General features: G+C 56.0%; 1 protein-coding gene across 5 annotated transcripts in view; it reads left to right on the forward strand.

The window, feature by feature from the left end:
- The window catches only part of LOC127585488 (SH3 and multiple ankyrin repeat domains protein 1-like), a 224,065-nt gene extending 202,691 nt beyond the window's left edge, over positions 1 to 21,374 (forward strand). For all 5 annotated transcript variants that reach the window (XM_052042976.1, XM_052042975.1, XM_052042977.1 and 2 more), the window contains 5 exons: positions 1,490 to 1,546; positions 2,339 to 2,454; positions 6,830 to 6,932; positions 7,534 to 9,808; positions 11,690 to 21,374. In XM_052042976.1, the coding sequence (XP_051898936.1) occupies positions 1,490 to 1,546; positions 2,339 to 2,454; positions 6,830 to 6,932; positions 7,534 to 9,808; positions 11,690 to 12,290 (3,152 nt within the window). In that variant the 3' untranslated portion in view covers positions 12,291 to 21,374. The remainder of the gene's footprint in view (positions 1 to 1,489; positions 1,547 to 2,338; positions 2,455 to 6,829; positions 6,933 to 7,533; positions 9,809 to 11,689) is intronic.
- The last annotated feature ends 433 nt before the right edge of the window (positions 21,375 to 21,807 follow it).

Below are 21,807 nucleotides of genomic sequence, written 5' to 3' on the forward strand. Positions count from 1 at the left end.
GAAAGTTTAATCAGCAAAGTTTCACCAGGATTGTTTTGTGGAACTTTGCTTTAACTCTTGATGGGGGTGCAGGGACTGGACTGTGTGGTTGTCCAGAGTGTCCAGTGATGGTGCATGAGCAGGGTGGGATGTGTTGTTTTCTCCAGCACGGAAACAGGCCCTTCGGCCCATCGAGTCCAGGCCAGTCATCAACCACTCATCTTTTACACCAATCCTACCCCTAACCCATTTTATTCCCCCACATTCCCCCCCCCCCCCCAACAGATTCCATCACTCACCTACGGATCAGGGACAATTTACAGTGGCCAATTAACCTGCTGACCTGCATGTCTTTGGGGATGCTGGAGGAAATCGGAGCACCCGGGGGAAATCCACACGGTCACAGGGAGAACTGCAAACTCCACACAGACAGCGCCAGAGGTCGGGATCGAACCCGGGTCTCTGGCGCTGTGAGGCAGCAGCTCTACCCACTGCACCACTGTATGGGCCCTTATCTCTCATTTCCCCCACCACCAGTCACCTTCTCCAAAATGACAAGCTCACTAATGTGCTTTTAATCTCTGTTGGAGCTGAAACTTACAACCTGCAGCTTTGGTAACGGTTTGGAGGCTGGAAGGTTCCCATGTACTGCTGAGCTATTGACCAGAGGTACAAAGGATCTCGTCTCTCCCTGCAGCTCTGGCCAGTGAAACGTTGGCTTAAGCAAGCACTTTCACCGAGTAACCTTCCTGACAGCCCCTCCTAAACCCACAACGTCCCTCCTCGGGGAACACCACCCCCCGCAGGTTCCCCTCCAAGTCGCACACCGTCCAGGAGGAGAGGTGAGGCTAAGGCACAATGTCCCCGTCACCGCAAGTCCCTTCATCGCCTTTCCACTGGAAATATCTCCCCACTGGGTCTAAATCCTGGGACTCGCTCCCCAACGGCGCTGAGGCAGCTCCTCCTCCCGCAGCTCAGGGAATTTGCTCAGCGCTGCCTTCTCAATGGGCAGTTAATGCCCACCACATCTGGGGAACAAGGGCATACATAACCCCTCTACCCGGTTACACAGCTGGGTTGTACCCAAGAGGTGGGACCAGGGATGTGACTCTCTCCTCCCTGTGCCCCCAGCCTCATCCCCCTTCTTCCTGTCCTTCCCTTTTCCCCTTTACTCCTCTCTCCCCTCCTCTTCCTCCCCTTCTCTCTCTCTCTCTCCCTTCCTCCCTCCTCTGTCCCTCTTCCTTCCCCCCTCCTCTCTTCCTCTGCCCCTCCCTTCCCCCCTCCTTTCTCCCTCTCCCCTCCCTTCCCCCTTCTCTCTCCCTCTCCCCTCCCTTCCCCCCTTCTCTCTCCCTCCCCCCTCCCTTCCCCCCCTTCTCTCCCTCCCCTCCTCTCTCCCCCTCCCTACCCCTCCACTACAACCCCAACCCCTCCTCAAACACAGAAGACACCGTCCCAGAACGCACTCGATTACACGTGACTAACCTCCAGTCGGGTTCGTTGTGTCTTTCAGATTACGAGCCTCCGCAGACAACAGAGAAGAGGAGGAAGGTGTACCAGATGGCATTAAGTAAATAGTCAACGTGTCCATCACCTCCACCCCAGCGCCCTCCACACCAAACCCTGCTGAGTGCGCTCAGGAATGAATGCAGGGCCATCTGCCATTGCCCAGGCCCTCTCACCTCTGGGGGGAACCGGCTGTGCATTTGAAGACCACTCCAGTCTTAACCCGGGGGTGTCTGAGCACTTTGTGAGGTTACAAAGCCAGAAGATGGGGGAGAAAGAACGAAAGAGGAGAGGAAACGAGAGAGAAGGTGGAAGGAAACAGCCGAGAGGAGATGGGGAGGGGAGGGAGGATAGAGAGAGGACCCAAAAGTGGAGGGTGGAGAGGGACAGAGAGAAGGTTGGAGAAGAAGATTGCAAGGGGGAGGAGGGCAAAGGAGGGAGGGTGTACGATGGAGAGACTTGGGGTGACGGGGACGTTGTGCCTCAGTCTCACCTCTCCTCCCGGATCTACGTTGCTCTTCAGTTTTACGATGATCAGGTTTGTTTTAATTATCCAACTCGGGGGCCCACACCCCCTCCCCCCTCCCTATGCGTCCCCTTGGGGCTGGGGTCAGAGAGGGAGGGAGGGAGGGGCAGGGGCTGGGATCGGGTGTGGGGGGGTGGGAGGGGGAAGAGGGAGGATGTGGTCTGTCCCTGTGTGAGGGTCTGAATGATCAGGGAGTTTGGACCAGTGCACCCCCACCCCGGTTCACCCCCTCCCTCCACCCCCCCCCCCCCGGTTCTCCCCCCTCCCTCCCTCCACCCCTCCTCGAGTCGACATCTCCTCCCCCTCACCAGCCTCTCCTTTGCCCCACAGACCGACTGGACGAGATACTGGCTGCGGCCCAACAATCCATCGCCAACGAGACTGCCGGAGGTCAGGCCGGTCTCCCCAAACCCAGGCCGGCCGCCAGAACCTACTACAGCGCAGAGGTGGGTCAGGGTTGGGGGTTGGGCGTCAGTCAGGGGGGTCGGGGGGTAACCTCTCTGGTCCCGGGTGGCTCTGGAGACTGGCGTTCCCCGTTCCCAGGAGGGTGGGGATGAGTCGCTCCCTTCGTTCCTTCCTCCTCTCTGTCTCCTCGCTCTCTCTCCATCCAGTCCCCCCCCCCGTTCACTTTACTCCATCCTCACTGTCCTCTCCCCCTCGACCCTCTCCCTCCCTCGCCTCTCCCCCTCGACCCTCTCTCCCCCTCGCCTCTCCCCCCTCGCCTCTCCCCCCCCTCGCCTCTCTCCCTCCTCCCTCATTCTTGAGCACATTTCTCCTTAACCCTTTCTCTTATAACCCCCTGCCACCTCCTCTCCCCTCTACCCCCCCTCCCCCCTACCCCCTCCCCTCCTCCCTCTCCCCCCGCCCTTCTCCTCCCCTCATCCCCTCCCCCTCCCCTCCTCCCCTCCCCCTCTCCCCCCTCATCCCCTCATCCCCTCCCCCCTCCCCTTCCCCCATCCCCCTCCCGTCCCCACCTCTCGACCCATCCTCTCCCCTGTCCGCCCTCTCCCCCTCCCCTCATTCCCCTCCCACCCCCCCCCCCCACAGGCCCTTCCGTCACCCTCCCTTTTGTTCTTTCTCCCTCACTCCCCCTCTGTCTTTCCCAACCCTCCTCCTCGCCCTCCCTCCGTGCTTCCCTTCTTGCCCCTTCCTCCCTCCTCTGTCCCTCTGCCCGCTCCGTCCCTCATCCCCCCCTTCCCCTCCACCCCCATCGCTCCTGTCCCTCCCTCTCTCTCCTCCCTAACTCCCTCCCTCCCTCTCACATTTTCCCCTTCCCCCCCCTCACCTCTGCCCCACCCTCCCCTCCTCTCCCTCCCCTCCTCTCCCTCCTTCCCCACCAGCAGGCACTGGGACTTGGGGAAGGGACTGACACCGAGTTGAAGTGACAGTTCGCTGGGGTGTTCACTGGATACAAGAGTGTGTGTGAATGTGAAGGATGTGTGTGTGAGTGGAAGTGCAAAGGGTGTGGGAGTGTGCACATGCGAGGGGTGTGTCAGTGGGTGTGAGGGGTGTGCCTTAGAGGGCTGTGAGTGAATGTGAGGGGTGTGTCAGTGAGGGTGTCGGTGAGTGTGAGGGGTGTGTCAGTGAGGGTGTCGGTGAGTGTGAGGGGTGTGTCAGTGGGTGTGAGGGGTGTGCCTTAGAGGGCTGTGGGTGTGAGGGCTGTGAGTGTGAGGGGTGTGTCAGCGAGGGTGTCAGTGAGTGTGAGGGGTGTGTCAGTGGGTGTGAGGGCTGTGTGAGGGGTGTGTCAGTGGGTGTGTCAGCGAGGGTGTCGGTGAGTGTGAGGGGTGTGTCAGTGAGTGTGTCAGGGTGTCGTTGAGTGTGAAGGGTGTGTCGGTGATTGTGAGGGGTGTGTCAGTGGGTGTGAGGGCTGTGTCAGCGAGGGTGTCGGTGAGTGTGAGGGGTGTGTCGGTGAGTGTGAGGGGTGTGTCAGTGGGTGTGAGGGCTGTGTCAGCGAGGGTGTCGGTGAGTGTGAGGGGTGTGTCGGTGAGTGTGAGGGGTGTGTCAGTGGGTGTGAGGGCTGTGTCAGCGAGGGTGTCGGTGAGTGTGAGGGGTGTGTCGGTGAGTGTGCTAAACGGGTGTGGGTCAGAACTGCCTGTCACACTTGCAGAAGTTTAACGCAGTTGCTCATCGACTGGGTTTACACGGTCTGTCTCACGGATGGAGCTGGGAATGTTCAGCTGCAGTGCTTTGGGAACCCTCATGAGGGCAGTAGGGAGCGGTAACTGCACATAGCTCTTTGTCGCCATCTGTTGTTTCACACTGGTACTGCCGTGGACTCTGCCACATTTCCCACTGCGAATTTCCTCAGGTGCACTTAACTGGTCCATCTATAAAATGGCCATTGTTTCAAAAACAAAGAGGTCCTGCATGGCAGGCTAGTCTGGAAGGTTAGATTGCATGGGATCCAGGGACAGCTAGCTGACTGGATTTATCTGGACGAAAAACACGATGATGCTGGAGGAACTCAGCAGGCCAGGCAGCATCCGTGGAGAAAAGCAGACGGTCAACGTTTCGGGTCAGGACCCTCCTTCAGGACTGAAGATAGGAAAAGGGGAAGCCCAATATATAGGAGGGAAAAGCAGGGCAGTGATAGGTGGACAAAAGAGGGGTGGGCACAAGGTGACAGGTAAGAGATGGTGATGGGCAGGTGCGGGGGAGGAAGGGAGAGCAGATCCACCGGGGGAGGGGTCACAGGTAAGGAGAGAGAGGCTAGATAAAAGGGGAATAGGCTAGGAAAAGGGAAGAAGAGGCATTGTTGGGGGGGGGGGTGAGGGGGTTACTTAAAGTGGGAGGATTCAATGTTCGTGCCGTTAGGCTGCAAGGTTCCAAGACGGAAAATGAGATGCTGTTCCTCCAGTTTGCGCTTGGAATTCTCCCGGCAGTGGAGGAGGCCGAGGACTGACATCTCAGTGACAGTGCGGGAGGGGGAGTTGAAGTGACCGGCAATGGGGAGATGCAGATCGCAGTTATGGATGGAGAGCAGGTGTTCTGCGAAATGGCCACCTGGTCTGCGTTTGGTCTCCCCAATGTAGAGGAGGCCACTGGATCGATGGTAGGGAGCAGAGGGTGATGGTAGAAGGTTGCATCTCAGACTGGAGGCCCTTGTGTGCCTGAGGGGTCGGTACTGGTTGGTTGTCATCTATATCAATGATTTGGATGTGAATGTACAAGGCATGGTTAGTAGTTTCACAGATGACACTAAAATAGGTGGTTTTGTAGACAGTGAAGAAGATTATCTAACACTACAGGGGAATTTTGATCAGTTTGGTAAGTGGGCCGAGGAATGGCAAATGGCTTTCAGTTCAGATAAGTGTGAGGTGTTACATATTGGGAAGTCAAACCAGGGTAGGACTTGTACAGTGAACAGCAGGGCCCTGGGCAGTGTTGTAGAACAGAGGGACCTAGGAATACAAGTACATGGTTCACTGAAAGTGGTGTCACAGGTAGACAGGGTGGTGAAAAAGGCATTTGGCGCGCTGGCCTTCATCAGCCAGGGCACCAGTACAGGACAGGTTATGTTGCAGTTGTATAAGGCATTGGTGAGACCGCATTTACAGTTCTGTGTCGAGTTTTGGTCACCCAGTTATAGGAGAGATGTCATTAGGCTGGAAAGAGCACAGAGAAGATTGACTAGAACGTTGCCAGGACTCGAGGGCAGAGTTATCGGGTGAGGTTGGGCAGGTTATGACTTTATGCCTTGGAACATAGAAGTGTGAGGGGTGACCTTATAGAGGTGCATAAAATCACGAAGAGCATAGATAGTGTGAATGCTCTCAGTTTTTTTCCCAGGGAAATGGGAACCAAGAACTGGAGGGCACAGATTTAAGGTGAGAGGGGAAAGATTTAAAAGGGGACCTGAGGGGTAACTTCTTCACACAGAGGGTGGTGCGTGTATGGAACGAGCTGCCAGAGGAAGTGGTTGAGGCAGGTACATTAAGAGACACTTGGATAAGTACATGTTTAGGAAAGGTTTAGAGGGAAATGGGCGGCATGGACCAGTTGGGCTGAAGGGCCTGTTTCCGTGCTGTGTGATGCTGTGACTGTAAGGATGTGGTGGATGGTATTCTCTCCCTGATTGCAAGAGGATTTGAGAAGAGTAAAGATAACTTGAGTCAATTGAAATGGGATCCGGGGAGACAACACGTAGACCATTGCACAGACATCTGGTCTCCCTGCCTGTGAAAGAACACACAGAGGGAGCACAAGGAACCTTCGTCAGACTGGTTCTGGTGCCGAGGGTGGGTTTGCTCTCTGAGGGGGATTAAGCGGATTGGGACTGTACTCTCCAGGGTTCAGAGGAAAGATGTGATCTCACCTGAAACACACAAATACTCACAGGGCAGCTGCTTCCCCAGGGCTGAAGCACAGCCATTTAGTCAGAGCCAAGTTGAGAAGAAATGTCTTCACGCAGAGGGTAGGGGTGGGAGAAATCCTCTTCCCCAGAAGCTATGCCCTCTGGTATTTGACATTCCCACCCTGGGAAACAGTCTCTGATCATCTACTCCATCTACACCTCCTAATTTTATGAATATTTATCAGATCTCCCCTCCACCGCTCCAGAGAAGACAACCCAGGTTTGTCCAACATCTTCTGATAGCTCATCCCCTCTAATCCAGGCAGCCTCCTGGTGAACCTCATCCGCACCCTCTCCAAAGCCCCCAGACCCTCCCTGTAATGGGGTGATCAGAACTGTACACAGGCTCCTATGAGGTTGAGGGGGAGCCCGTTGTGGTGGCGATGGGTGTGCTCTGAGTCTCGGGTGAGTGAGCCCTGGGCACCGGGCAGTGGACATCACTCACCGTTCCCTCTTCTCCCTTCCAGCCACTGTATGGTCAGCAGGGAATGTCGGTGATGGGGCCACCAATCAGCTTCGATCGGCCATACCTGGCTGCCCAGCAAGGAATGATGCGGCAGAAGTCAATGGGTAAGTCGGGGGAAGGAGGGGTGGATGGGCGGAGTGTGCTGGGGTATCAGCAATGTAGGGATTTTACCGTACCCCGGTGTTATAGAGCGACAGACCCGTCCCCGCCGGTACCGTACCCCGGTGTTACACAGCGACGGACCCGTCCCCTCCGGTACCATACCCCGGTGTTACACAGCGACAGACCCGTCCCCGCCAGTAGCGTACCCCAGTGTTACACAGCGACGGACCCGTCCCCTCCGGTACCGTACCCCAGTGTTACACAGCAACAGACCCATCCCCGCTGGTAGCGTACCCCGGTGTTATACAGTGATGGACCCGTCCCCGCCGGTACCGTACCCCGGTGTTACACAGCGACAGACCCGTCCCCTCCGGTACTGTACCCCAGTGTTATACAAGGACAGACCCGTGCAAAGCCCCCACCGTGTCCAGGTGGGAGAAGAACACTGGACCGTAGACAGTGGTGAACTGCGACCAGATCTCTCGTTGATGCCAACCGTGTTGACTGGACGTGTCGGTGTTGGGGATTACTGCCGGCTGTGTGTTCCCCCCCTCCCAGCTCCTGGTACTCAGTGCCTCTCTCCTCTTCCCTCCCTCCCTCCAGGTGCCTCGGAGGAGGAGAAGCAGTTCCTGGTGCCTCCTGCCTTCAAGTTTGCCCGCAGCCTCTCAGTGCCCAGCGCCGACGACATCCCGCCGCCCCCCACCACCGCCCCCCCAGACCCCCCGTTCAACCTGGCCCAACCCCGCTCGGGACCCCCGCCCCCTCCCATGGTCCCAGGCCCTCCCTCTGCCCGCTCCCCCTTCAACCCGGCCGGGGTGGGGGTGGGGGAGCCGGGCGGCCTGTACGCCAGCCTGCGGCAGGAGCTGGGTGAGGCCCAGGCCAAGGCGGAGGCCAAGGAGAGGCACAAGCGGGAGAAAGCCATGGTCTTCCGGCAGGGGAGCGACCAGCTGCCCGAGGAGAGGCCGCCTCACCTCGCGGCCGCCGGGGGGGCCCCCGTCCCCCCCTCGGCCCAGCCCAGCGCCCGGAGCCGGCGGGGCCAGGCCGCCGAGGCCCGCTACACCAACCCCGCCAGCCGGCTGGCCAGCACCGCCATGTACGTGCCGGCCAAGCCGCTGCGGCGCAAGGGCCCGCTGGTCAAGCAGTCCAAGGTGGAGGACGAGCAGCAGACGCAGCAGGACAAGACGTGCTCCATCCCCATCCCCACCATCATCATTAAGGCACCATCCACCAGCAGCAGCGGCCGCAGCAGCCAGGGCAGCAGCGTGGAGGCCGACGTGGGCCCCGACCCCACCCACGCCCGCGACAGCCTGGACTTCACCAGCCAGTTTGGGGCGGCCATTGTGGGGGCTGCCCGCCGCGACCGCGAGCGCTACATGGAGGCCCGGCACAAGTCGGCCATCTTCCTGTCGACGGACGGGGTAGAGCGCGAGGCCCAGGGGCAGGCCCAGGCTGCGGCACGGCTGGCCCACTCCAAGTCCATCGACGAGGGCATGTTCAACAACGCCGAGGCCTTCCTCAACATCATGGCATCTGCTGGCCGGGGCTCAGCCTTGGCCTATCAGGCTAAGGGGCCCAAGCAGGCCTCGGGGCCTGGCAGCGCCTTCAGCTCCCCCGCCACGGGCTTCGGGCAGCGGGGAGGGGGCGTGGGGGCGGCAGGCACCTTCATCCACCCGCTGACGGGCAAGGTGCTGGACCCCGAGTCGCCCCTGGGTCTGGCCCTGGCAGCCCGCGAGCGCTCGCTCAAGGAGCAGCCCAAGCCTGAGGCAGAGGAGTGCAAGGCCCGCTACGCCGACCCGGGCCTGGGGGAGGTGGCCAAGCCCCTGGCGGCGGGAGGGGGGCCGACCGCCCCTCAGAGGGCGGAAGAGGCACCCCTGGAGCCCCAGCGGACAGAAGAGGGGGAGGGGGTGGGGGAGGGAGGGGCGGCTCCCCCTGAGGCCCACGCCCAGGCCCACCTGGTGGAGAACTCCCACCTGCCGCCTGCCCCTCAGGCCCACCCGCCCGAGGTCCTCCCGCTCACCGCCCTCCCCCCTCCCGCCCCCTCAGTCGACGCCGACGAGGAGTTCGTCTTCAGTGACCCGCTGCCCCCTCCCCTCGAGTTCTCCAACAGCTTCGAGGGGCCCGAGGTGCCGCCCCCGCCCAGCTCCCCCCCTCCGCCACCCCCTCCCCCTCCTCCCCCTCCGCTGCCCCCGGCCACCCCCGAGGCCCACAGCCTGCCCACCGTGGACTCCACCGGCTCCAGCCTCACCTCCTACGACAGCGAGGTGGCCACCCTGACCCAGGCCCCTCCAAAGGAGGGGCAGGGGGGCTGCCCCGAGGGGGCAGGGGCCGGGGCTGGGGGAGGGGGCTGCCCGCCCTCGGCTGAGACCCCGCCCGAGACAGTGGGCGACTCGGGCATCGAGGAGGTGGACAGTCGGAGCGGCAGCGAGCACCACCTGGAGACCATCAGCAGCGCCTCCACCCTGTCCAGCCTCTCGGGCCTGTCGACCGAGGGCAACGGCCTGCTCGACACCTACATCGCCTACCTGGACGGACAGGTGCTGGGCTCCGACGGGCCCCCGGCCTACCCCTGCCGGCCCAGGTCCCGGCCCGCCCCAGGGCGGGGCCTGTCCCGCGAGCTGTCCTGCGCCCCCGCCAACCCCCCCTTCCTCCCGCCGCCCCCGCCCCAGCAGGCCGCCCCGTCCATCCACGCCCCCAAGCCCCCCATCCCGGTGTGGGAGGAGCCGCTCCACCCCAAGGCCCCGAGCATGGCGTCCATGAAGGCCAGCATCATCAGCGAACTGAGCTCCAAGCTGCAGCAGATGAGCGGAGGGCCGTGGGCCAGGCACGGAGACAACGTGGGACCCCCCATCGCCGCCAAGCCACCGCCCCCCCGCCACAGGTAAGCCCCCACCTCCCCCCGACTCCGGAGAAACCCACCCGTATCTCAGCGCGATGCCAACTGCATGCCGTGCAGCGGGTTGATCCGCTGCCTCCCCTCTCTGGAGACCCCACCTCCGGTGCTCCCTCCCTGCGTGGAGTTTGCACGTTCTTCCCCGGGTGCTCTGGTTCTCTCCTGCATCCCGAAGGGAGTGGGAGACAGGAGACTGCCGGCTGCTGGACCCCCCCCGAGTTCCTCCAGCAGGGCGGTGGGTGAATCGGCTGCTGTGAATTGCCCCCAGTGTGTGGGTGAGGGGTAGAATCTGGGGGGGAGTTGATGAGAATGTGGGGAGAATAAAAAAATGGGATTAATGGTGTCAGTGGGTACCTGGTGGTCAGCATGGACTGGACAGGCCAAAGGGCCTGTTTCGTACTGGACGGCTCTGTCCTGAGGTTTTGCCAACACTCTGCCCCTCGTAGTTCCACATCCCAGGCAGCTTCAGAAACACCGTTCCCCTGCCATTTGTTGAGTTAAACGATCCAGAGATATGAACTTGAACCCCGTTCGTTCTTTTAGTCCAAATTATTTGAATTTAAATTCACTGTGTTTAGATTAAAAGAACGAATCTTTTCGCAGTGGGGACCACGTAACGTCTTTATTGTTGTAAAACCCTCTGATGTACTTTGAATCATCCCAATTCAGTCCTGTCTTCTGGCTTTCCCCACATATTCCTCGATCCCTCTGGCCCTCAGACCAATCTCCATCTCCTCCTTCAATATATTTAATGATGTGGCTTCTACCATTTACCGTGGGAGAGAATTCCACCGGTTCACCACCATCTGGGTGAAGAACTTCCTCCTAACTTTTGGCTTTAACTGCTCACCCCTCGTCCTTGGTCAGTGACCCCTGGGCCAGTGAGAACATCCTTCCTGCATCTCTCTGCTCGCCCTGTTTAAGAGTTTTGTCGGTTTCTATGAAACTACTTTTCATTCTTCCCAACTCTAGTGAACATGTTGTATATAGTATAACATATTCACCAAACTCTATACAATATAGAGTCATACAGCACAGAGGGACACTGACCACTGAGTACCAGTCTCTACAGGAGATACAGGAGACTATCTGGAGCAACAAATGATCTGCTGGAGGAACTCAGCGGGTCGAGCAGCTTCTGTGGGGGGAGTGGAATTGTCGACGTTTCGGGTCGAGACCTGCAGCAGGACAGAGTGGAGAAGGGTAGGAAACCACAGAGGGGGAGCAGTAAGAGAGGGTCCGACAGAACTCCCATCGGACAGAGGAAACCTGGCCATCTCCCCTCTCCACTCTCAGTCCTGGTACAGGGTTTTGACCCAAAACGTCAACAGTTCCTCCCCCCTGCCACAGATGCTGCTCGACCCGCTGCTGGTTAACCCATCTCTGCTGATCCCAATGGTCTGTAGCCTTCACTTGTCGATTCAAGTGCTTGTGGAGTGCAGAGAATATAAGCACAATTGCAACTGACCTCCATCTCCCTTGACGTTGAAAGGGACGTAGAGTGTTTCCCCAAGGGTGGGGGGAGGAGGGAAGGCCCTCAGCATTGGCCTTAAAGGGACAGGCCAACTGCCTGGTGGTACAGGGTTGGGAGGGGGGAATGGGGGTTGGGCATTGGGCAGGGAGGAGGCTGCAGTGTTGTGGGTGGAAGGGGGTTGGGCAGGCAGGACACGGCTGGATGTTGGGCAGGGAGGAGGGCGCGAGGTTGGGTTGCAGGGTTGGGCAGGGAGGAGGACACAGGGTTGGGCGTTGAGGGTGGAAGGCGTTGGGTGGGGAGGAGGGCGCGGGTCTGGGGAAGAGTCGCAGGGTTGGGCATTGCAGGTGGGGTTGGGAGCAGGGCACGGTTTGCCTCACGAACTCTCCCTCCGCCAGGCTGTCCGACGACTCCACCCTGGGCGTGGTGGGGCAGAAGCCTCCGGTGAGCAGCACCTTCCAGAACTGGCCCAAGACCCCCCAGCACGTGCCCAAGCCCCCCAAGACGGTGGAGTTCGACATCAAGCCGGCACTGAGGAGGGCCCCCAGCCCCTCCATGTCCCAGGCGGAACCACGGACCAGCCCGGCCACCCCCCGCCCCTCATCCCTGCCCATCCTCCCCTCGGCCGTGGGTGCGCCCCCACCGCCGGGAGGGGCTTACGACGCGCACAGTGCCCCTGCTTCGGGGGGCAACAGCTACTCCAGCTTCCCGCCGGGCAGTCGGGCGCACTCGCCTGCTGCAGGGTTCCAGTCACCACCTCCTGTGCCCCCGGACAAGCCCTTTGCCGCCAAACCTCTGGCCTTCTGGACAAAGTTCGACGTGGCCGACTGGCTGGAGTACCTGCATCTGGGGGAGCACAAGGAGCACTTCCTGGACAACGAGATCGACGGCAGCCACCTGCCCTCCCTGCAGAAGGAGGACTATGTGGACCTGGGCGTCACCCGCGTCGGCCACCGCATGAACATTGAACGGGCCTTGAAGCAGCTCCTCGAGAGGTGATCCCAGGGTGTGGGGCTGCTACACGTGGGTTCCCCCCCTCCCCACCAACCTTCCTCCTCAACACCCATCCCACCCCTCCCCCATTCTCCCCCCCACTCTCCCAATCCCTCCACCACCAACTCCCCTCCCAATGTATCACCCCCACATCCCAAGCCCTACACCCCCAACCCCTTCACCGCCACCCAACTACTACCACCCTCAATCCCCCCCACCCTTCCCCAAACCAATCGCTACCCTAACCAGCACCACCAACCACCCCCCCCCGCACTCCTTCACCCCTCCACCCCAACCCCACCACCCCCTTTAGAAACCAATTCCACTGGAAGGATGGTGAATGTACGAAGCCAACACTTGCATAGTAGATGCTACAAGAACTCCAACACCAGCGCCCCCTCTGATCAGCAGCAGAGATTTCAGCACCGCGTGCCGAGGGGGAATCAGACGCTGGCCGCCGTGCAGACAGATCGTCACAGCCTGACCTCGGGGAGCTGAGGATTCTTCTTCACTTTTTTAACTGTGAAAGAAGTGCTGGTTTCCCTTGTTGCCAGCTCTCAGTGCGTGTGGGGCCCAGCACTTCTCACCTGTCCTCCTGCTGATTCCCAGGGTCCAAGGAAACCATTTTGCCTCATTTTCTTACCACCCACCCCCACCTCACCTGCCCCCCTGTTCACCCCTTGAGAGGATCGCAAAACTCCCCTCACCAACCCCAGCCTCGGTGGAAAGTTGCAACCTCCTCAATACACACACACACAAACCTGCATTTAGAAGTTCACACATACACACAACCATACATGAACACACCCACATACACGGACATGTGGATGTATACCTATCAGCACACTTGAGTAACGTGCTATAGATAAAGGGGAACTGGTGAATTTACTGCACTTATCAGAAACATTTGCTGATGTGTCACGTCATTATTTCAGGAGATGAAAGCTGATGCTGCAGGAGGTAACATACTGGTATAGATAGGCAGGAAACAGTTGGTGTAAAGAGTTTTTTGTCAGATGGAATGAGTGTTGTGTCACAGGGATCAGTCCGAGACCTCAGCTCCATCCAATTTATACAAGTGACTTGGACGAAGGGTGGTGGCTACATTTGCTAATGGTACAAAGACAGGTAGGAGGGCAGGCTGTGAAGAGGTTATAGGGTTGTAGAGGGTTAGGTGAGTGACAAAGATGTGATAACTGAAGTATGACCTTGGAAAATGTGGAATTATTCATTTTAGCAAGAAATAGAGAAAACCAGATTATCCAAACTGAGGCTTCGCAGGGCTCTGAGGTGCAGAGGGATCGGAGTGAATCAGTGCACGGTTTGCAAAAGGCTCGTATGCTACAAGAACAAATGCTGGAAGAAGTCAGTCAGGCAGCATCTATGGAAAGAGAAACCAGTTAATGCTTCAGGGTGAAGACCCTTCAATAGAACTGGGACAGAGAGAGAGGCTGGTATGTAGGTGCAGCAAGTAATTAGGAAACCAGACAGATCATTGTTATTTATTGTGAGAGGAATTCAGTACAAAAAAGCAATTACAAAATTATGCTTCAGTTATGTAGAGCGTTAGTGAGATCACATCTGGAGTACAGTGTACAATATTTGTCTCCTTACCTAATGGAGGAGGTTAATTCACTGGAAGCAGTTCAGAGAAGGTTCACTAGACTGACGCCAGGAATGGGCAGTTGTGTCATGAGGAAAGTTTAGACACGCTGGACTGGAGTTTGAGAGAGTGAGAGGTGACTTGATTAAGACACCAGAACCTGAGTGGTCTCGATGGGCTGGGTGTGCAGAGGGGGTTTCCTCTTGTGGGAGAGTCTGGAACCAGGGGTCACTGCTTAAAAATAAGGGATTACCTGTTTAAGGCAGAAGTGAGGTGAGAGACGGCAAACGTTGACATTATTGGAGCAGGCTGTTGGTGTACACTCAGCCGTACACACACTAGTACTGACACACTCACTGATCCATACCTACACATTCAACTTGTGTGCATTTGCTCACACACACATTCACTGCTGCACTCTTGCACCAGTGCTCAAGGTGCACACACACCGTCACACTCGCATTGACACACACAGACTTGCACCCTCACACACTTCCTCATTTGCTTGCACACTCATTCTTGTAACCACACACACACACACACACACCAGTTCACACTTGCACATGCAAACACTTTTCAGTGGAGTGTATTCTCAGAAACTATAGAAGATGGAGCCTCTCACGGCATCGAGCCCAGATCCTCAGGTTAGGGAACGTTTTAGGGTTCTGTCCACTGATGAGGTCCCAATTTCAACTATTCAGTGCTGGGGAGTAGCCGAGAGCTGTACCAGAGCTCTGTGCTTGGTTGGGAGTGGGGCGTACCTGGATTGGAATCCAACTTCAGTGAGAAAGTTGCTGTAAGCACCCCCTCTGAACCGCCACCCATCAACTCCTCCTCCTTCAATGGCAGGAAGCAGAGTAAGGGAGCTGTTACCTGCAGCCCAGGTGTCTCTCCTGTCTCATCAGGGAGTGTGTGATGGACAGGAGTGAATCCAGCTCTCATCAGGTAGATGGTTTCCAGGTAATGACCAGGGCTGGGCTTCAGAACCTCGAAGGGAACCCTGACTTGGTGAACCCTCGCACATCTCAATGGGAGAGGTGGGAGGAGGTAGCACTGTGTCCAAAGGTAAGATTAAGACATGGGGATCTCTTGTATTCAGACAACATTTGGTGTGACTTGTGTACCAGAAGGTCCTGAGAAGCAGCTTGGGCCCCTTGATCACTGTCCCATGACCCCCACCACTACTGAAGAGAGGGCGAGGACAGTGATTTCAGGAGACATTCGAGGCAGTGTGAGGAGATTAAGCCCACTGCTGCAAGAATTAACTTGCTTCTCCTTCTGAATGCGGGTGGGGGTTGGGTTTGAAGGCCTCCCCTGTCACCAGCCCTGGGATGGCACCTGTACGAGGCCCAGAGACTTGAGCTAGTGGGAAGGAGTTGTGCAGGAGGATCTGGTCACCAAGCTGTGGAATCAGCAGGCTGTGATGGCTGATGCCTTCATGAGGAAGGGTTGAAGCCAAGACCTTCTGGCAAACCAACTAATGCGCATAAATAGTTCCATGTGAGCTAGCGGAACATTCCAGGTCATTGCCCAGATGCTGAAAGCAAATTTCTTTTCCTAGACCGGATTCTCCACTTCTCTAACTTACTTTGAACAAATACTATTGAGAATATATCACATGACTTTATTTTTGAACCAGATTGCAGCCACCACCTGCAGCCTCCTGAGATACAGCACGAAGACAGGCCCTTCAGCCCAATGAGTCCACCCCACCATCAGACACCCATCGACACCAATCCCATTTTATTCTCCCCATGTTCCAATCAACAACCCCCCCCCCCCCCCGCCCCTGCCCCACATATTCCACCACTCAGCTACACATTGGGGGTAATTTACAGCAGCCAGTTAACCCACCAGCACGTCTTTGGGATGTGGGAGGAAACCGGAGCACCCAGGGGAACCCACACGGTCAAAGGGAGAACGTACAAACTCCACACAGACAGTACCCGAGGTCAGGATTGAACCTGGGTCTCTGGAGCTGTGAGGCAGCGGTTCTACTAACTGTGCCATTGTCCTGCCCCAAATTATTCTGGGTTTCTTGCCGCCTGTCAAATGCCTACATTTTCGAGATGCCTTGGTCAAAGCCAACTTACGTGAACCTTCCCACCTTCTGGGAACATCCCTCCCTTCAGCCTTGTGATTCATCCCTCGCCAGTAGGAACAAGTTGACAAGATCAAGGTGACAGCCTGGTTAAAATTGGGCAAGGGGGTGGGAGTCAGTTTTGGCTTCCCCAAAGAGGGAACCCTTCACTGTGTTAGGGAGTTGCCCTGGCAGCCAGGCAGGATTGGGGAGTTGTCCACACAGAAGATGGGTGACCCTGGAGGTGTCACCTGCCCTGAGAGTAGGGGCAACAGGGCAGGCAGTGTGAGATGTGGTCACTGGATCAGCCCGACAAGGGTTACAGTCCAAGCCAGTTGGTGGTTGGGGAGGAGGGGGTATGCTGTGGTTGCCTCTTCCCCTCCCCCACTGTGGCAGGCAGGGCGATTCCCATTGACACCCCCCACACCCACCCCCCCACCAATTCTCCACCCCTTCCTCTGTCCTCAGTGGTGGGGGTGAAGGAGACGATGTCCTGGGATCATCCTGCAACCTGCCTGCAGGGTTCCAAAGGGGTGCCTATTGCACTGTAGGCAAGGCTATCAGTCAAATTGTCTTCCATGTGGACAGAAGTGTGATCCCCCTGCCGTTTACCCTCCCCACTCCCCACCCCACCCATCCAATCAACGTCTCACAATGTCCACAAAGGCGTATCACCTGTTCTGTACCTGTTTCCATTCGTTACACAACCTGGTCGTTGATTGGGCGGGGACGGTGAAGGTTGAGTGGGTGAGAAGAGGTGGGGGAGGCCATGTTGTGTCCATCACAGGGGGTAGGGTGCCCGGGCTGGCAGTCTGTTGGTAACAAGAGCTGGAAGGTGATTGGAAAATCGAGCATCGATGGTGAAAGTAGAAAGGGCAGAGTGTAAAGAAAGCCTCACATTCCCCTCGCAAGGAGTGTGATGCTAACAGTGCAATAATAGAGCATCTGTGTGTCCCTCACACAGGCCAATACCAATTTGATTTTACATTTAGATTTTTAACAAGTATTTAAAAGGGTTGAAAATTGTATGCTGATTATGGAGATAAGAACTGGCATCTGCGTGGTGTTTAGTGGTGGTGCCTTCTGCTCAAACGCCTCTCATTGCTTCGAGTTCATCGCCATGTTGTATTTAACCCTGAAAAGGTGCAAGTTCAATCCCTGCGGGTGTTAACTGCACTTCGCCTCAGTCCCTGTGAGGGTTAATAGAAGTAACATGCGCCTGCTCTTACTGAAGATACTTCGGTAAGTCTTCTGCGCGGTGAGCCCATCTTGTCACCTCTCCCACCATCGCTGGAGGAATGGGTGTATGTCCATACTGCCATGATTTGGAGGGGGTGATTCTTCCCCTCCCCCCCACCAAAAAAAAAGAAGTGCAAGGTGTCCTAACACAAATGGTTGAGGGTTTCCACTTGGGAGGCTGGGTTGTACTGGCTGCACCAGCTCTGCTGGTATTCTGTAGCATTCAATGGAATTGTCAGTAATTCCTTTATTCCTAGCTGCTGGATACAGAAGTAATCTCCCTTCCGTGTGTGTGTGTGTGTGTGTCCACAGCTTTGTACAGTGTGTGAGATGCATGTGTGCATACATAGGTGTGAGTGTTTGGAAGGTTGAATGTGCTCATGTACAGCTCCATGTGCATTTGGACAGTGTGAATGCTTGGTTGTATGTTTATGTACATATGTGTGAGTCCGTGTGTACCTATGTGAGACTGTGTGTGTGTATCTGTGCACCAGAGACTGCACTTATACATGTGCTGGAATGCAAGCAGGGGACTCTGCCGTGCATGTGCCCTGTGACGGGTTTCAGTGGCACCTCTGGAAGACAGAAAGCCTTGCACCTGCTGTACAGAGCCCCTCCCACCCTTTTGCAAGTCTGGATGTTGTTGTAGGGCATGCAGCAGTCAGTCTGCACACAGCATGATCCCACAAACAGCAACACGATAACGAAGGTACACTGGCCTTCATCAGTCAGGGCACTGAGTATGAAAGTTGGGAGGTCAAGGTGCAGTTGTACAGGACGCTGGTGAGTATTGTATTCAGTTTCGGTCGCCTACTCTAGGGAAGACGTTACTCAACTGGAACGAGCACAGAAAAGATTTATGAGGATGCTGCCAGGACTCTAGGGCCTGAGTTATAGGGAGGGGTTGGACAGGCTGGGACTTTATTCCTTGGCGTGTAGGAGACTTGAGAGGTGACCTTATAGAGGCGTATAAAATCATGAGGGGCATAGATAGGGTAAATGTACTCAGTCATTTTCCCAGGGTTGGGGAATCAAGAACTAGAGGGCACAGGTTTAAGGTGAGAGGGGAGCGATTTAATAGGAACCTGAGGGGCTTTTTACACAAGGGTGGTATCTATGTGGAACGAGCTGCCAGAGGAAGTGGTTGAGGCAGGTACAATAACAACTTTTAAAAGACACTTGGACAGGTCCATGGATTGGAGAAGGTTCTGGGCCAAACGCTGGCAAATAGGATGAGCCTGGATGGGGCATCTTGGTCAGTTTCTGTGCTGTGTGACTCGATGACCAGGGGGTCTTCTTTACCAAGGTGGAGTGTGGGACTGGGGATAATCTCCGGCCCTTCTCCCAGCTAGTATACTGGGATCTTTTAGACCTGCCAGGGAGTTTACGTCTCACCTAAAAGGGGGCATCTCCAACAGTGCAGTACTCCCTCAGTCCTGCACTCGTGTTGTGGCCTGGATTTCTGTGGTCAGTCTGCTTGAACCCTTGATGGACAGGAACTAGTGCTGTTAGTTGCCTGCAGCCCTGGGGAATATGTGATTGTACGGAGCTTGAGAGAGTTGGAATTGGTTTATTATTGTCACATGTACTGAGCTACAGTGAAAAGCTTTGTTTGCGAGCCATCCAGACAGATCATTCCGTACATCAGTACATTGAGGGAGTAAAAAGGAAAACAGAATGCAGAATGTAGTGTTACAGTAACAGAGGAAGTGCAGTGCAAAGACCACAACAAGGTAGCTTGTGAGATCAAGACTTCACCTTTTGTGTGAGAGAGTTCCGTTCAAGAGTCTGATAACAGTGGGACAGAAGCTGTCCTGGAGCTCACTGATGTGAGCACAGCTAGAGTCGCCACCTGATACCTGGTGAGACATAGACCCCTGAGTGTTTTGGGGAAGCCTGTTTTAGCTTCATAAGCCCTTGGGGAAACCTTAGCAACTTATTGCAGGCATCAGTTACATTTCTGGTGGTAGTAAAAATCTGGATCCCAAGCAAAACCTTGTGGGGAGATCTGAAGTAAATTTAAAAATGAGGGAAGGACTCGGGCAGCATCTGCGGAGAGCCAATGTTCTGATGAAAGGTCAGAAACGTTAACTCTGTTTCTCCACAGACGCTGCCTGACCCGTCTGCACACACGTGTACGTGTCCATTGTGTGCATGTGCACATTTGCTCTGTGCACATGTGCACACAAGCAGAAACATCAAAACATGCACACGTCTGCTGCATGCACCTTTGTGTTCATGCGCATGTATATGCAATGTGTACACATGTATATATGCTGTGTGCACATGCATGTATATTCAGTGTGTATGTTGCGTGTGTGTGTGTGTGTGTGTGCATGTGCGCGCCTGGTCCCTCCCTGTACCAGCACTGGTTATTTTGCAAGAATGCCTCTTCAATTCAGACGAGGGTTGTCAAAGTGGCCCAGTGATAACTGCCTCTTGTTGAAGCTAAATCTTCATTTGGTCGCCATACCTTGCATTTGCTCCCTCCAGTTACTTAGCTCCCTTCCCTCACTGTCAGTAATAACGATTTATCTATTTATTGATTGATTGAGTGAAAGGTTATTTATTTCCATGGGAAGGAGTTGCACTGCCTGTACCTCAGCCTAGCTCACAGGCGTTCGCTTTACCCGTGCTCTCTCAGCCTCGCTGTAAGTTCCAAGGCTGGACTGTCCCGTCGGTAACTGCACGGCCTGTGCGCACCGCCCCCTGCACCAGGGCTCAGTCTGCCACAGGCGCTGTGAAAGATGCCACCCCTTGTGTACGGACACAGCCCATGATCCCGTGTACAAGGGACCGTGGCCTCTCCACAGCCCTGCCCTGCACATCGGGACAAAGCCTGTTGAAAATACCACCTGCAAGGGCATAGGCCGAGGTTCCTTGTCTAAGGCTGCAGCCTGCCCAAAGTGCCACGAGTTCTAATGTGCCATAGCCCCCGGTTATACGAGCCCAAGTGTGCGTGCACACCGGCAACGTTTCCTGTGTTAAATCTATTCTGAAATACATCTGTGCCAAAGTCAGCCATACAGTGGCTGCGCTCCATGTGTCAGCAGAGAGATTCGTTCGCCATTTGGGCTCCAGTCACGTCATTAGCCCGTCAGTCTCTGCTGAACACTGCCCGGTGTCAGAGCCCTCTCGCTCAGGGCTGTAGGTTCCCAAGTCCCATCCTCACCACAGGCAGCCCCTCCCCAGGTCACCATGGTTGGATCTTGCCCTGCTCGATCAGAGCGCCAGCCCGGTGCTGCTGAAGCCCGGGGTGGCAGCTCCCACTCACCGGCCCTGGGGAGCCGATAAGAGATCCAGCAACCAAGGACAGGGTTAACCCAGACATCTTTGGTTTGGTGATTGACCCTGTCTCGAGAAACAACGTGCCAGCTTGTCGGACATCCCGCAATCGCCCATCGACACCACCCACCCCACCCCACCCCACCCCCCAAAGTGACAAAGTTCGCAGTCCGAGCGCTGGACGAAGGAATGCGTTCAAAGCCTCAAGTCGCCTTTCACTCCTGCGACGTCACTTTGGGATCCTTGGGCGGATTCCCAAGCGCTCTGGTGACACGCTGGGGAACAGCCTGCCGGCGGTTAAAGGTCCATTCCCTGCTCTCATTCCCTGCCCCGGGGTTCCATCCAGACAGGGCCAATGGAAGGGGTCAGGGGCATTAGCGAAACATCAGATCAGTGCAAACTTTTTTTAAAAGAAATATTTATTAACGGGGAGGGGTGTGGGGCAAGGTGGAGCAAAACTTAAAAATTACAGCCAGCAGTTCCAAGGGTGCTCGGTCTCACTGAGAGGTGGTGGTTTCAGCCGAGGTTTGGAACACGCTGCACACTGGCCTAATCTATCAGTGTGCTGACACACCTGCCGAGTGTGTCTCAATAAAAGGGCTTCAGAGTGTGAATGTATCCTAATGCAGGAATGTAGAAACTCTCAACAATGAAAAAAATAAATTCAGATATCATCTGTTTGATAATGAATATTAATAACCTCTGTCACCATTCCTCATGTATCGAGCTATTACCGTGTAAAAGGGATGCGTCTCTTTGCTTATCTCAGTACACAGCTGATGAATAAGTACTCCTATTTTATTGCATATCTTGTAAAGTGTACATATACAGGGAGAACATTCCACGAATGCTTTGTGTACAGGAAATAAATAATAATGAATAATTGCCCTGCAAGTTTTATTTTAATGCGCAAAAGACTTTCTGTGGGGGAGCGACCTGCCAAGTGCAGATACAGGTGAGAGGTGAGAGGGGAAAGATTTTCCACAGGGTGGTCTGTATATGGAATGAGCTGCCGGAAGAGATGGTAGAGGCGGGTACTAGTACAACATTGCACAGGCACGTGGATAGGAAAGGTTTAGAGGGATATAGGATGAGCTAAGATGGTCAGCATGGATGAGTTGAGCCGAAGGGCCTGTTTCCGTGCTGTATTACTCCGTGAACTTGGGTGCATGTTAGCGACTCCAAGCTTTGCCCCATTGTCACAAGTTGGGGAGAACCCAAGGAGAGTTCATGGCCAATGACGTGCTGGCTGAGGTCAAGAAGGAACTGTGGAGCCCATTCCCCCACATTTAGTCCCCACAAACACGAGGTGCTAA

This window comes from Pristis pectinata, chromosome 33 (assembly GCF_009764475.1).
Source record: "Pristis pectinata isolate sPriPec2 chromosome 33, sPriPec2.1.pri, whole genome shotgun sequence".
NCBI lineage: Eukaryota > Metazoa > Chordata > Chondrichthyes > Rhinopristiformes > Pristidae > Pristis > Pristis pectinata.